This window comes from Littorina saxatilis, linkage group LG9 (genome assembly GCF_037325665.1).
Source record: "Littorina saxatilis isolate snail1 linkage group LG9, US_GU_Lsax_2.0, whole genome shotgun sequence".
Classification (NCBI taxonomy): Eukaryota; Metazoa; Mollusca; class Gastropoda; order Littorinimorpha; family Littorinidae; genus Littorina; species Littorina saxatilis.
Window position 1 is genome coordinate 6612501 of NC_090253.1, and position 16533 is coordinate 6629033.

General features: G+C 42.5%; 2 protein-coding genes and 1 long non-coding RNA gene across 3 annotated transcripts in view; 2 read left to right on the top strand and 1 right to left on the bottom strand.

Moving 5' to 3' along the window:
* LOC138975172 (uncharacterized) overlaps positions 1 to 2934 on the bottom strand; it is a 29824-nt gene extending 26890 nt beyond the window's left edge. The window contains exon 1 of the mRNA XM_070347831.1: positions 2853 to 2934. The gene's annotated coding sequence lies outside the window, so the exon portion shown is untranslated. The remainder of the gene's footprint in view (positions 1 to 2852) is intronic.
* Positions 1 to 16533, top strand: part of LOC138975188 (uncharacterized) — a 214262-nt gene that overhangs the window by 66727 nt on the left and 131002 nt on the right. The window lies entirely within an intron of this gene.
* Positions 3318 to 14893, top strand: LOC138975173 (uncharacterized). The gene is made up of 2 exons (XM_070347832.1): positions 3318 to 3436; positions 10441 to 14893. The coding sequence occupies exon 2, from the start codon at positions 10515 to 10517 to the stop codon at positions 13923 to 13925; it is 3411 nt and encodes a 1136-aa protein (XP_070203933.1). The 5' UTR covers positions 3318 to 3436; positions 10441 to 10514; the 3' UTR covers positions 13926 to 14893.

Below are 16533 nucleotides of genomic sequence, written 5' to 3' on the forward strand. Positions count from 1 at the left end.
CCTACCAAAATACATGTGACCTTGACCCAAGGTCAAGGTCATCCAAGGTCATGCAACACAAAGCTGTTAATTCAAGACATAGGAAGTACAATGGTGCTTATTGGCTCTTTCTACCATGAGATATGGTCACTTTTAGTGGTTCACTACCTTATTTTGGTCACATTTCATAAGGGTCAAAGTGACCTTGACCTTGATCATATGTGACCAAATGTGTCTCATGATGAAAGCATAACATGTGCCCCACATAATTTTTAAGTTTGAAACAGTTATCTTCCATAGTTCAGGGTCAAGGTCACTTCAAAATATGTATACAATCCAACTTTGAAGAGCTCCTGTGACCTTGACCTTGAAGCAAGGTAAACCAAACTGGTATCAAAAGATGGGGCTTACTTTGCCCTATATATCATATATAGGTGAGGTATTGAATCTCAAAAACTATAGAGAAAATGGGAAAAATGTGAAAAATAGCTGTTTTTTAGGCAACATTTATGGCCCCTGCGACCTTGACCTTGAAGCAAGGTCAAGATGCTATGTATGTTTTTTGGGGCCTTGTCATCATACACCATCTTGCCAAATTTGGTACTGATAGACTGAATAGTGTCCAAGAAATATCCAACGTTAAAGTTTTCCGGACGGACGGACGGACGGACGGACGGACGGACGGACGGACGACTCGGGTGAGTACATAGACTCACTTTTGCTTCGCATGTGAGTCAAAAAACCTTTAGGGTCGGCGCTTAAAAATAGGGTCGGTCGGGTTACCGGAAACAGACATATTTTTCTTTTTGGCCTTAATGAAACTCTTGTGCTACATTTAGAATCTAAAAGATAAACACACCCTTGATAACAACACACTAACTGAGTGGAACCAAGGACAATGAAAAATGAAAAGAAAAAGACGGACAGAAATAGTGACCTCTGTCTAATAGGCTAACAGAAACACACATGTATAGCAAACAAAATTTGGCACACAAACATGTTTGTTTGATGACAAGGCCGAAAAAGGGATTGGTTGGGGGGTATCTTATTTAATTTTGTTTTGTTTTTTGAAAGGATAAAAAAAAGCTTACTTCTTGGGTTGGGAGGAAAAAATCGGGTGAATCAGAAACACTGATTTCTTGAAAGAAATCTTTTTATAAAAATAGCTAACTATATAGGTTTCAAGAAAGCATCCTAAACCATAACTCGTGGAAAGTGCAATGTATACGTACATTATGCACGTCTTCCAACAAATTTGATTGGTTGATGGTACTTCTTCACTTTGATTGTAAACCTTCACCGGATCACGCTTTGGACAACACAGTCCGGATGATGCGAGTCGTGTATGACCCATACTTTCTAAAGAAGCATTTAACGTAAAAAGTATGGGTCGCACACGACCCACATCATCCTAATAGGAATATACTCTTTACCGCCTCTTTGAAGAGTATGGATCGTACACGACCAATGCCATCCGAATAGGGATAAACACCTTAAAATGCCTTCTTTAATACCATATGGGTCGTCCATGACATCCAGACTGTGTAGGTCAAATGACGTCATTGTTTATTTGTTTGTTTAAAAAGATGATCTTTTAAAAATTGGTCAATTGGAAGGTTCTATGGCGTTTGAGAATTACATGAAATCTCAATCAACTCCGATTAGTTTTAGAGATACAAACACTTTTGAGAAGGTTACGGCGGCCCAGGGGCGGCCCGGGGGCGGGTCAGTTAGTTTGTAATGGGGGAGGGGTTGCATTTAGAATTCAAAAGTGTAAAATGAGGGCGGGCAGTGCGTCCAAGACTGGTGGGAGCGTCTGGGGTAAAATGCATGTCCGAAGAAGCAAAATGATGCTTATCATGCTATCTGGTGCCATCTCAGCTAAGAAATTAATTGCCACAGAATCATTTAACAAAATTCCAAAGTAAAAAAACAGCTTTTTTGTGTGTTGAGCTGGAACCAGTGGAGAAGGTGCAGGCGCCCCTGCCCGCCCCCCCCCCCCCCCCCCCCCGCCCCCTTAAAATAAATCAATGACTGCATATCATGTGTGTGAAGCATGTGTGTAAACTGTAATGTTATGTCTACGGAAGGTTCTGCTGTGTACAAAATTGAGTTCTAGTTTTACAAGATTACGTTCAGTATTCTATATCTACAGGGGCAGATCACATCATTTTTAAGGGGGGGTTTCCAAATTTCTTCTAGGGACAATTCGACAACGCAAAGCGTTTAGTTGAGGGCGCGAAGCGTTCGAACCTCCTAGGGGGTCCCGGGGCATGCCCCCCCCCCCCCCCCTCGGAAAATTATGATGAAAGCAAGGAAAAGGAGCAATCTGGTTCAATCTGAGCAAAGAAACTTACTCCGTCTGAGTCTGATAAACCTTGACCTTCCAAAAAATAAAGTTAAGAAGACAAATTTGGATCAAAACTAGGACAATTGACCGATTCGGTGCAACCTGAGCTAACAAATTAGCCAACTACTTTCAAAAACCGTCACTTAGGCCGGCTCCTGGGGGGGTCCGGGGGCATGCCCCCCCCCCCCCCCCCCAGCCCCTGGGACAAATTTGATAAATATCAAGGAAAATGAAGCAATCTGGTGCAATCTGAGCCATCATTTCTTCTTTAATTTCAACTTTATTTATTTCTTCTTTTAATTTGTTTCTCTTATCTTTTTTTTAATTTTTTTTTTAGACAGATCCTGCCAGTGTGACGATGTACGCGCGCGTGTGTGTGACTTTAGAAATAGAATGTGTGTGAAGCATGCATTGTTATTATCAAAGACATATATATATATATATTCATGTCTCTGTTATGATAAATATAAAAACAAGCAAATGAAATGGTTGAACAAGCTAACTGCAGATTTTCAATCCGTACCATTTGAAAGGAAAGTTGTCAGTTGCGTTCAAAGCAAATGCTAGCTTGCAGGCCCGTCTGCGCAGGAAAACGCGCGATGCATTGCACTTCCCTTTATCCTTTTTGGAACCTTCTGAGAACTTCATCGAGATTAGAATACTTCGCAAATCGTCAATACCATGCATATAAAGAACAGATCATATGTGAATGTGCTAATTTTCACAATATTTTATTCAGGCACGGTACAGTATGTGGAATGAAATGTTCTTTCTACCGTTGTAATACCTCAATTCTTAATTTGATAATTTCCTTTCCACATTGTGGAACATTAAGCTTGATGAAGTTGTACAAGGTAGGAACTTATTGATTATAATAATTCAGATTGCCTTTGCTTACTTCAGGGAAGACAAACAGACAAAAGTTTACAATTAGCCTCTAACTACCACAAGTCCGTTTAAAATAAAGTAAATTGAATCCAACTACAACGATTTTCTGAGTATTCTCATCTTGGTAAAGTTCTCATGAACTCTAAAAAGGATCAAGGGGAAAGAAGCGCTTCGCGCGTATTCCTGCGCAGACGAACCTAGATAAACCTGCAAGAAGAGGTAATTATAATATAGGTCTACTGACAACTTTTTCTGTCAAATGGTACGCATTGGAGATCTGCTGAAATCGTTTTAAACTTTTTTATTTGCTTGCAATTACAATAATAATTCGGAGTGGCTCGGGAACCGGCGAGTCGGTTACGGAGCCCCTTGGCTCGGGAACTTGCAGTTGCAGTCACCATGCACTGCAGTGGCAGTGTCTCACAAAATAGACATTCTTAGTTTTCCCAATCTTGGTAAAGATGCGTCTTATCTTTAATATTAGGGACTTGCGCTCATGTTCGTAAGGTCGTAGATTCGAGCCCTGCCACCCTCTTTTGTTTTTGTTTTAAATCTTTTTGGTAGAGGCTACTGTTACGCCTTTTTCAAGTCGTAAGTCGACTCAGAAATTCCATAGTTACGGCATGACGTCATTTTACTGTCGTAACCCGCTCACTGCAGGCTTCGGTTACACCTTTTCCACGTCGTAGAGTCGGTCGGCCATACTTTGATTACGGAGCGGCGTGATCCCACGTATCACTACAGGGACATGCGGCAGTTACGGCATCAGTGACGCCATTTTACTGTCGTAGCCTGCAGGCCTACTGTAACCCGTGACCATTTTGAAGGGTAGGCCACTCACCTGCACGTTATCATTTGTATAACGATTTGTGCAATAGTGCATCCTTTGAACACTTGGGTGGAGGAGGGGGGGTGGGGTGGGAGAGAGAGAGATGGATGGATCACCATAAAGGAAGAGAGAAAGAGAGAGAGGGAGGTGGGAGAGCGTCTGCAGGGTTCGCGACGACCGAACGTAGAGCTGGACGAACGCGTTCGTTTCAAAGTCCGAGATAACTTTTTGCAACCTGTCGAAGCCGGACTCGATCGTACTTCCTACTCGCACAACCACTACTAATGAACTGTTGAACACGTCTGTCCTCACTCGACCCACGCTTTAAAATGGCCGTCCAAACCGGATCAAACCGGAAGTAGAGCGCGGCCCTGGCGGGGAAATGCTTTGTGGCGTAAGCAAAGCAAAGAAGGGAAAAATTACGGACGGCGTAAGTGTAGCCACTGCGATTGCGAAATCTTTTTGTATTTATTTCTTTTTCTTCTAACGTGCCTTTCTTTTTATTTGCTATATTCTTCTTTATTTGGTGATCTAACTGAGAACTGTGGTTACATTTCTGGGAGAAGTAATTAAATCAAATTATTCATTTAATTATTACCGTGCGGACGAAAGCTTCTCAAAGAAGGAAAAACGTGCATGTATACCCTTCTGTAGACGTTGTGGGGCCCTGTGGACCCACATTGTTATGTATTAATTTCGCTCCACGCGACTTGCTTATTAACTCCAAAATTAAACAGATCGTAGAAAATGATGGTTAGAGCCATTCTCTCCCTAGTTTTTAATGTAAGTTCCTTCAGTTTGAGAAACATCGGTACGCACGGCCCCACAATGTCCTCCGTGTGTAGTCTAAATTTGATCTTTGTTTTTTTAATTAATTCTCGCTGAAATTTAATGACCTTTTAGGACATAAGAGCTTTTTAGGTGCCTGAGGCATTCTTAAAAGCTCATTAAAAAATTCCAACTAGTTTAAGAGATATTTGCAATTGAACGACACCCTTCTGGGTCCACACGGACCCATGACCACCGGCGAAGGTTAAAACAATGGACACTTTAGTTACCCACAGTCATTGAATCGTAAAGTTCTTATTCAACACTGTGAAGGTTAATTTGTAAACAGTAAGTTAACTCATTCTACTTATTTCGCTCAATTTTTCTATTTTAAATTATTATTATTATTATTTAATATTATTATGAAGAGCTTATATAGCGCGAACCACAATTAACTGTGCTCTTATAATTATAATTGTCAAGGGTAGATTAGGCAGGGGTTTGCAAATTTAAAAATAAACAACTCACCCACAGGTTAGTAGAATCTCATTTCCAGCTCACCCGGGAAAAAAATAGGTTAGGCCTAAAAAAAAAATAGGTGTGGTTACGGTAACCCGACCTACCCTAATTTTTTAGGGGCCGATCCTATAACTTTTTATTACATTTGTCAAAAAAAAAAAAAAAAAAAAAAAAAACTGAGTGCAAAAAACGCAATGAAAGCGAAAGCGCCCGTGTCGCACACTTATTTCCCTGTCATTTTTTTTTTTGGCCTAACCCACTCCAACTTTTCTTATTTTGTCTTTGAAGTTTCACACACAGAAACATTGGATTATAAGTCACTGAAACTGAAAGGTAGCTTACGTTTGTGACTGTCGTACTCTTTGTCCGTCGCTTGTTTAGTCTTTATCGCTTACAGTGCCTGAAGTCTTTCAAGCACTCACACATTTAAAGCAAACAGGTACCCGGGGGATAGACGGATTAGATGGAAGAATTCTTAAGTTATCAGCCCCGGTAATTTCCGAAACTCTCACTTACATTTATAATCTCTGTTTAGACAAACAATATTTTCCAATAGCGCTCAAACAGGCAAAAATTATTCCTTTGTTTAAATCTGGTGAGAAGAAAGACCCCTCAAACTATAGACCGATTTCTATATTGTCTGTATTATCAAAGCCACTTGAAAAACATATAAACAAACACCTATTAGCGCACTTTGATCACAATCAATTATTTCACCCGAACCAGTCTGGCTTTAGGGCTAATCACTCGTGTCACACTGCCTTAATCTCTCTTGTTGATCATTGGTTGAACAAGATAAACGAAAATGAATTTTGTGGTGCTGTATTTGTAGAGTTTGCTAAAGCTTTTGATGTAATTGATCACAAGTTATTACTCAGAAAACTCAAATTATATGGCCTCGGGACTGACTCAGTTAACCTCATTTGTTCTTTTCTAAGCAACAGGCAACAAAGTGTGCATGCGAACGCCTCGGCATCAAGTATGCAGGCTGTACGGCATGGGGTACCACAAGGGTCAGTTTTAGGCCCTCTACTTTTCTCCATATACATAAATGACCTGCCCCTTCATATTAAAAATTTGTGTGAACTTTTTGCAGATGACACTACCATACACTCCAGTGACACCAATTTAAATCGTTTATCTGAATCACTGCAAGAAAGTTTAAACCAGCTGAGTGCATGGACTGAGCTAAATCATATGTCCCTGAACCCCCAAAAAACTAAATGCATGATAATAACAACTAGACAAAAACGACAGAACATAATCTCCACGATTTAATTGTCAATGATGAAATTGTTTCAACAGTCAACCATCATAAAGTGTTGGGAGTGACCATCGATAACAACCTGTCATGGTCACACCACATCGAACAACTTTCTAAAGTCATGTCCAAGAAAGTATATCTCTTATCTAGAATCAAGCACTTCCTGAATTTGGAAGCCAGGAAGTTATTCTTTAATGCCCATATTCAATCTGTTATTGATTACGCATCAACCTTATGGGATTCGGCAAGTGATAATTCACTAAAACCTATAATTAGATTACACAAACGAGCGTTGAAAGTAGTCTTATTAAAGAAAACAACCCTGAATGAATTAGACTATATAAACTTAGGCATTCTCCCTCTGAAGGCAAGACTTGGCTATAATAAATGTACCCTTATGAGCAAAATTATCACTGGATGTGTACCTGAAACTTTACGTACAAAATTTACCATGAGGAATTCACGTCAATTTATGAGATTAAACACTCCTGTTCCTCGGATTGACCTGTTTAAGTCCAGTTTAGTGTATTCAGGTAGCAGTCTCTGGAACTCTCTTCCAACATTCCTGAGGCAAACTACCAGCACTGATAGTTTTAAAAGCAGATATTTGTCTTATGTAATGAAGTCAGAGTAAAGGATATTTGTCTTAAATGGTATTCAATTTTTGTATTAAACATGCCCCTCTCCTCTTTATTGGTATAATGTACACAAACCCTTTTCGAATGAAGGGACTAACAAACAAACCACTACATGTATTTGGATGTGTGATGATCTTAGCAATGTCTTGCTTGTTGATTGATTTTCTTTAAAATGTAATGTATGGATTAGAGCATGAAGTTGAGAAAGTGCAAGCTGCACTATACCACTTAATTCACATCAATCAACTCGCAATTTACCTCAATGCAATGCATTTTGTGTACATATATGTATAATGTGTTTTCATTTTAGTTATCTGTTAAAATGTAGAATTTTAGTTTTCTATTTTCTATTTTTTATCTTGTATTTTTATTTCATTTTTGTAGTTAGTCCCTCTTTAGGGCGAGGGCTGGATGTAAAAAAGCAGACCACTGCTTAATCTACTACCCTCGTTAAATAAAGAATTGTCATTGTCATTCTCTCTCTCTCTCTCTCTCTCTCTCTCTCTCTCTCTCTCTCTCTCTCTCTCTCTCTCTCTCTCTCTCTCTCTCTCTCTCTCTCTCTCTCTCTCTCTCTCTCTCTCTCGTCAAGACTGCTTTTTAACAAAGGAATCTTTATGCATAAAATTATATCCGAAACTCTACCCCAAACCATTTGTTCAAAGTTCTCTTTGAAGAATTCACACCACCTTATGAAATTTAACACTCCTCTTCCTAGGATAGACTTATTTAAGTCTAGTCTAGTTTATTCAGGTGGCCGTCTCTGGAACGCTCTTCCGAATGCCTTACGGGAAGCTACCAGCACAGATTCTTTCAAAAACAAATATATATCCCATTTAATGAAAATAGTATATTCTTGATTGTTATGTCCTTTGGGACAGAGTCACTCACTTTTGATTTATAGTTTTGTTCACGAAATTATGATGTTCTGCATACTATCCATTGTCTTGCAGAGTTGAAGTACTATTGCATAGTATTCTGACTCTAATTGACTTGCAAATTTTTGCTTTGCACCTTGTCATGAACATTTATAAACTAGTAACTACAATGTTTCATATAATGCACTTATGTACATAAACTTATACTGTTTTACTAATTATGTATGTAGTAGTAGTTATTATAGTAGATTTAGTCCCTCTTTAGGGCGAGGGCCAGATGCAAAAAAAGTATACCAATGCTTATTCTGTTACCCTCGGAAAATAAAGAATTGTCATTGTCATTTATCTCAATACTTTTGCTTTCCGCTTTTGAAGTAGAAAACCCGAACCTAAACAACGCCATGGTTGTTTTTCAGTGGCCCGAAACAAATTAGGGAGCGCTTTCTCATTGGTCAAAATGTAAAACTAAACTAAGGGATGTAACTCACATCGTTGAAGCAGACGACATTTTCGAACACAATCAATACTTCAGAAAAAGCGCCTTAGAAACAGTACTCACTGTTTGGGCTTTGGTTTGGGCTTTGTTTTCATTATGAAAAACAAGGGGAAATGTATTTTGGCCATTCATTTTAGTAAGGAGTTGGCATTTGAAGCTCTATCTTGAGTTTTGTTTGTGAAATTTTTAGCTAACCCACGGGAATGCTACTCAAAGACCTCAGCTAACCCGGCCAATTTTTAACTCCCCCCACATCACGGGTTAGTGGATTTGCACACCCCTGTTAGGGATATGATATACGACTTGTGTCTGTCTGTCTGTGTGTTCGCGATGCACGGCCAAAGTTCTCGATGGATCTGCTTCAAATTTGGTGGGCATATTCAGGTAGACCCCGGACACAACCTGGTCGATGAGAATTTTCAACACGTGCTCTCAGCGCTGAACCGATTTTGGTTTTTCTGTTCATCTTCCCAGATCCATTCCCAGTAACTCTTCCCTATTTTTAGAAGGTCACTGTCCACAACGCTCAATCCATATTCCCGTTACTATTTTTAGAAGTTTTCCTTCGTGTGGGGTCAATTGCGTACGGTGCGCCACTCACCCGGCTTCGCCGGGTACCCGGCGAACAGTGCGCCACTAACCCGGCGAAGCCGGGTATTCGGCTCTACTTCTTCCCGGCGAAGCGGGTATTCATCTAGTATATTATATATTTCCAGTTCAGGCTACATGAAGAGTTGGGATCAATAATATTCATAATATATGTAGAGGTTACATGCCGAGTCTCAGTGATTATTAAAAATAATGGTCGAAGTTAGCGGATCATGAAAAATGCGAGCTTTAGCAAGCTTTTTCATGACGGAACTGAGACCATTATTTTTTATAATCACTGAGACGAGGTGTGTAACCTCTTTATTCCTCCTTTCTTCAGTTATTCAAAGAAAAGAGGAGGTTTTTAGCGAAAGTTTGATCGAATCCTATTCACTCAACCAGTCAACCTGCGCAGGCGACCGATTAATGTGCGGTTGTATAGTTCCGTGCAAATAATTCCATTCTGTTAACACTGCTTGTCAGTTTTCCTATTTTGGACTAAAATCAAGTACACAGATATGCTGTTATTCTGCTGTGGCGGCAAAGGCAGATATTGTGTGTTCTGTATATGTTTTGGTATCGCTTAGGATAATGTTCTTTCGTCAAATGGGACTAGCAGACGAACTTTTGCACCCGTGTTCCAACGTTAAAAACTGTATGAAGTTCAGTTTTCTGGGGAAAATAGTGTATGAAACTGCTTTATGTTGTTTAAATTGATGAGATGTGTGCATTTGGTTGCGTGTGATCTGTTTATTAAATAAAATATTGTTGAAAACTGACCGTCGGATTGCAGTCTGTTGTCGAAGAAACTGAGTGAAAAGAAGGGGAACTACTCTTGTCGCCAGACAAAGTATGAGTTACTTGCTTGGGAAATTGCTTGTGATGAACGTTTGAGCACGGCAGATCTAGATTCAGAAAACAACCGAACTCATGGATTTTATATGGAGATTCATGTGTTCAGGCCTGTAGTTGTTAATTTAAATGCGGTATGTTTGTATTGTTTGCTCCAGAGATGTATACTTTGTACATTAGAGCGTTCGGAACTTTTCATTCGCAAAAAGTAGTACCGAAACAGAACAATTTCTCAACCCATTGCACTATCGAGGATTCAGGCTGTTGCTGGGTCGTTATTTGTTTGGTTGCTGGGTCATTATTGAAAAATAACTAGCCCTACAAGTTTACAGAGGTAAAGAAGCAGAGGGGGGAATAAATATATATATATATATTATATTTGATTCTTTTTCAGATTCCTTCACAACACTTCACAGCATGGCAGATGAGCCAGGACCACAAGGTTAATCCCAACACAGCCCGCAGACCATGGATCTCCACAATTCCTGGAACGGTGATATCGCCGACCTTTCTTCCACATTGCCCCGTCTCAGACAGTTGGTGCTGTCGTCTGACTGGGGACAGGTTGCTCAGATTTTCAAGGACGCAGACAGAGACACGTTGGCGGATGTGGAGTTTATATTGAACAGAGCACTGGGTGAACAGCAGTGGGGCTGTATCACAGCGCTGACCACATACTGCAGCCTCCAGCAAAGAAGCGTTGTTGTTGACCAAGCAGTGAAGTGCGGTCAGTGGCCGTGTGTCCTGGAGGCGGTCAAGCTGGGAGTAGCAGCGGAGGTGAAGGACGCTCTGTTCAGGAAAGCTGTGGACGAAGGTCAGTGGGTCATTGTGATGGAGATCACGATGCTTGGAGTCAACAGCGAGAGCAGAGAGCGTGGCTGTGAGCGCGCCGTGCAGCTACAGCAATGGGACGTTGTGCAGACACTGGTGGAGATGGGGCTGAGTTGTGCCGTGAGAAGCACGGTGCTGAAGGCAGCAGTGGCGCAGCGTCACGTGGAGTGTGCTGTGAAGGCGATGAAGCTTGGGGTCAGCACACAGGACAAGGAGGACGCCTTGAGACAAGCTGTGGTCAGCAGTCAGTGCCACTTTCTCCTGGAGCTGGTCAAGCTGTCCAGTGACGCTGACATGACAGACTTTGTGCTGAGAGAAGCCGTGAAGCGGAGTGAGTGGGCGCTGGTGGAGGGGTTGGTGGGGCAGGGACTGGGGGATGTTCAGAAGGAGCACGTGCTTGACGAGGCCGTGGCCTGCGGACAGTGGGACCTGGCCTTGACCTTGCTGCATGACGGGGTTAGCCCTAGGGAGTGGATCGTCGACGAGTTGTTCCGCAACAAGATGGGGCGTGGCCTGGTGGACCAGTTCCCTGACGGAGCCATGCCGAGCGGCCTGAAAGGTCTGATGCTGATGGGAGCCGTAAAGCACAGCGACGGGGACATCGCCCTGCATGTCATTCACCACCAGTCTGTGTCTGACGCACAACTCATGGAAGCCATCAAGTTCGCTGTGAACCTGCTGGACAAAGAGGTCCTGATGCAACTGCTGAGAGGTTCACCACATAGTCGCCGCATGTTCAAATACAACTTTCACAAACAGCAGTGGAAAGACAGTCTTCAGCCGCTTGAAAATGAGTCTGATGGGGGTGACGGAGGGGAAGTCTTGTGGATCTTGAAGACATTGTGTGAGAACAATGAAGACGATCTTGCTCTGCATGTCGCCGTTACTCAGGCCGAACAAGGGGACGGAGTGCCCATGCAAGATTTTTTTGAAATGAAACCAGAAGCTGCTACGTTGAAACGGAGGAAGATCAGGGTCGCTCTCGGGAAGCTCCATGATAAAGACAAGTATTCTTTTGGAGACATGGTACCAGAACTGTGCACGAGGTCCAAAGAAGTGGGCCTTTTGTTTCGCCAGGCCCTTCGTATGGGAGACTTCTCTCTGGCCCTCAGTCTTTGTGGGCATGGCGTTCAGAGGAAGGATCTCAAGTTTGCCCTTCCCTGGTTCCTTGCAGATGAGAATCCGAAACTCATTTCTGATCTCAAGCGTGTGGTGAATGGCAAGGACAGAAAATGGTTTGTTCACTACGCAGCTCGCTATGGTCTCTCACAGTACTTCGAGAAAATGTCCGAGGTCAAACTAAAGAACTTTATTGCTCTCTTCAAGGACTGCTATGTGCATGATTATGGTGATTTGTATCGCAAGATCTTCAGGTTAGCTGTTACTAAGGCGTTCAAGTGTGATGCAGCAGAATGCTTTGCAGAGGTATGTGCTGTTTACTTCTGTCACCGCCACTCTGTGGACAGGGAATCTGCTGACCAAGATGACTTTAAGTTTGCGTTCAACAAAGTATTGAGGAGAGGGGAGAAGGAGCTGATGAAAACTTCCTGTGAGAAACTGTTCAAAAGAGTGCTTTGTTCCGACAGAACATCCATGATGAGGATTCTAATGGAACTGGTATTTAAGAAGAAAGCCTGGCGCTGCCTACCCAGCTTGGAAGCAGGGCTGAGAGAACTGGATCCTTATGGTATCACGAGTATGCTGAAACTCTGTCTGCAGAAGATGCTGCAGAACGAAGTACCATGGCAACAGCTTGCCAAGACCCTGTGTCAGTGGATTAAAGAGTTGTACTTTGGTCATCTGGATTCACTCACAAATTCTTTGCACAAGACACTTTTAGGAGAGCAGTGGCCAACCAGCGTGTCGAGTTTGGCCCAGTGGTGCGTGGAAAAATCACACTCCAACCTGGCTATGGTTCTGGGGTTCGTGCTGGCTGACTGGCAGCTTGTCACCTCTTCCTTAGGTCAGGGTAACCTTGACCTCTCTGAAGGGTTACTTATTAAGGCGGCAGAGAGTGCTGCCAAGAAGGGGGCGTACTCTGCAGGAGTCGCTGTGCTCAAACTGTGCAGTCTGACACGTCAGAACCTGAGATGTTTGTGGCCGTACACCAGCTGGGAAGGGTTAGCCAAAGCGTGTCAGAAGGAAGGGCTTGATGACTGGGCGGTCGGCCTGTCGAGATTTGACATGAAGTCCATGAAGGAGAAGCTTCAGACTTGTCACAATCAGGCTGTCCTGGATTGTGTCATCGAAACAGCCGCCTACAAAAGCAATTGGGACGTTGTGAAAGAAGTCTTGACACGCTGTTCAGACCAAAGTGTTCTGATGACTGTTCTGAGGAAGGCAGTGGAATATCGTCAGCTTGAAATTACCGAGGCTTTGATCTCTCGAGTGGATGCCTCGCTAGCTATGGCAGCAGAGTATGCATGCGGAAGCGAAACTCTGTTGTTTATGGCAGTGAAGTGGTACAGCAGCAATACAGGGATTGACTTGATTCGCTTGTGCATTGCATCAGGGGTGTCCACCTTTCAGAGGGACATACACTTTGCGAAGAACAAACTCAGGGAAAACAACTGCCCCGTGCTTCACGCTCTTGGCATGGAGAATCTGTCCATCATTTCACTCATGCTCAGGTCAGGAGCGACAACAAACAGAAGACTGTACAAGATCCGAAAGATGCCTGAGATGCAGAGGGGTTTGAGGAGTAAGCGCCTATCAGACACCTGGAAACAAGGCTACAAGATGATAATCAAGGCTGCGTCAAACCCCAGCCGTCTGGAGCACCTGGCTCGCTTGGTGGTGTCACATGACATCGGTTGTCGCCCGGGGCGACCAGACAGAATCCAAGCCCTCCCTGTACCAGACCGCATCAAAGACCTCGTCCACTTCAAGGATGTCTTGTCGTGCGAATCAGAGACAGATCCCAGCATGGAGGTGGAGGATGTTTTCACAGGGTATCCCTATTTTACTGTGGGCAGTGTGTCAAGTGAGGAGGACTTTGTCACGGATGAAGGTTCAGATGAGTTTGACTCAGAGTCTGAGTTTTACTAGAAGTAGAATGAAACACTGCCACTGGAATGAAACAATGCTTATGAGATTTAGTGGAATGAAACACTATAACTGACTTTGACTTGAGTTTGACTGGGATGAAACGTCGCAAGTGAGATTTAGCGGAATGAATAAGTGTAACTGACGTTGAGTTTGATTGGATAAAACGCCACAAATGAGATTTAGTGGAATGAATAAGTCTAACTGACGTTGAGTTTGACTGGGATGAAACGCCGCAAGTGAGATTTAGTGGAATGAAACACTGTACAATGTAACTGACTTTGAGATGTTTGAGTTGAATGAAACACTGCTACTGAGTGAGTTTGACTGGGATGAAACACTGCAAGTGAGTTTTTGTGGCATGAAACACTGTAACTGACTCTGGACTGGGATGAAACACTGCTGCTTAGTTTGACCAGGATGAACCACTGGTTGACTGAAGCAGCCAAAGGCTTAATTGATAGGGTCAGTTTCTGTCAGAGGAGATGATTGGCACTTGACCATGTGATGCAGGCAATACCCCCCGCGGGTTAGGGGGAAGTATTTACGGATGCTCCCCAGCATGTCGTAAGAGGCGACTAACGGATTCTGTTTCTCCTTTTACCCTTGTTAAGTGTTTCTTGTATAGAATATAGTCAATGTTTGTAAAGATTTTAGTCAAGCAGTATGTAAGAAATGTTAAGTCCTTTGTACTGGAAACTTGCATTCTCACAGTAAGGTAATATATTGTACTACGTTGCAAGCCCCTGGAGCAATTTTTTGATTAGTGCTTTTGTGAACAAGAAACAATTGACAAGTGGCTCTATCCCATTTCCCCCCTTCCCCCGTCGCGATATAACCTTCGTGGTTGAAAACGACGTTAAACACCAAAGAAAGAAAGAAAGAAAGATGCAGGCAATGACCACCTGTTTTATTCTTGAGTGTTTGCTTGATCTACAAATGCATCTGTGGGTAATGCTTTGGTGCAGTTTAAATTTTTTTTTTTTACGTCTGCGGGGGGGGGGGGGGGGGGGGGGGGGGGCGTCTTATGACAGGAGCTGGAAACATGTCCATGACTAGTCCAGCACGGAACTCCCTTGATCCTGGATTACATGTATGTGTTATCCAAGCGAAGCGAGCGAAGCGAGCGAAGCTAGGTTGGTCCCACACTAGAGTTGATTTCAACCAAATGATGTGTGTGTGTGTGTGTGTGTGTGTGTTAGAACCCCTAAAACTTTCACAGTTTTGACTCGACTACAACAAAAATTGGCACAGGCAATGTTATTGATCCCAGGAAGGTTTTAAGACATAAATCGTTTTGATCCGACATCGACAACGGCAGTTACAAGCGCTTCCAATTTCTAAGTCATAACAAAGAAGGAGGTCAAACCCAGGTCAAGAAGACAATCAAAACTCATGACGTCAAACTCATGACATCATTCTCTTCAACACAAGGAGCTGAATTCAAAATGTTATGACATCTTCCATGACGTCAAACTTGAGGATTCCATTTCCAAGCTAAAGTCTTTGTGTACATCAAATCTGGTAGCACGAGATGTTGTAAGAGACACCGTGAATTACTTGCAATCCTGGTGAGTTGGTTGATATGATGGACGACGACAACGACAACAACAACAACAACAACAACAACAACAACACCTCCACCACCAACAACAAAAAAACAACAACACCACCACCACCACCACTAACAACAACAACAACAACAACTACAACGACACCACCACCACAACCACCAACAACGAGATGTTGTAAGAGACACCGTGAATTACTTGCAATCCTGGTGAGTTGGTTGATATGATGGACGACGACAACAACAACAACAACAACAACAACAACAACAACACCTCCACCACCAACAACAAAAAAACAACAACACCACCACCACCACCACTAACAACAACAACAACAACAACAACAACTACAACGACACCACCACCACAACCACCAACAACAAAAATCCATTAAAAACCGTTATTTTCCATTTCTCAACCGATTTTTATGAACATTTGTGAAAAGGTCCGTTGTCCCTTACTGAAGATATCGAGATGTTGGACGAGACTTCGTTATTTACTTGTAATCAGGTAATCTAGGTGTACATCAAATCTCGTAGCACGAGATGTTGGACGAGACTTCGTCATTTGCTTGTAATCAGGTAATCTTGGTGTACATGAAATCTGGTAGCACGAGATGTTGGACGAGACTTCGTTATTTACTTGTAATCAGGTAATCTAGGTGTACATCATATCTCGTAGCACGAGATGTTGGACGAGACTTCGTCATTTGCTTGTAATCGCTATCTCTCTCTCTCTCTCTCTCTCTCTCTCTCTCTCTCTCTCTCTCTCTCTCTCTCTCTCTCTCTCTCTCTCTCTCTCTCTCTCTCTTTTACTATCTATATTATGTGCGTCTGTATTAAGTGTTTGTATAAGGGACAGGTTGTAAGATTAGGCTTTGCCTAAAACCTCTATCCTTTGGTAATAAAGTTCAGTTTCAGTTTCAGTTTCAGTTTCTCTCTCTCTCTCTCTCTCTCTCTCTCTCTCTCTCTCTCTCTCTCTCTCTCTCTCTCTCTCTCTCTCTCTCTCTCTCTCTCTCTGCCAAACATATATGCATTTAC

What these genes read in the sequence shown, in the direction of transcription:
- LOC138975173 (XM_070347832.1), top strand. Translation starts at nt 10,515, where the DNA reads ATGGATCTCCACAATTCCTGGAACGGTGATATCGCCGACCTTTCTTCC.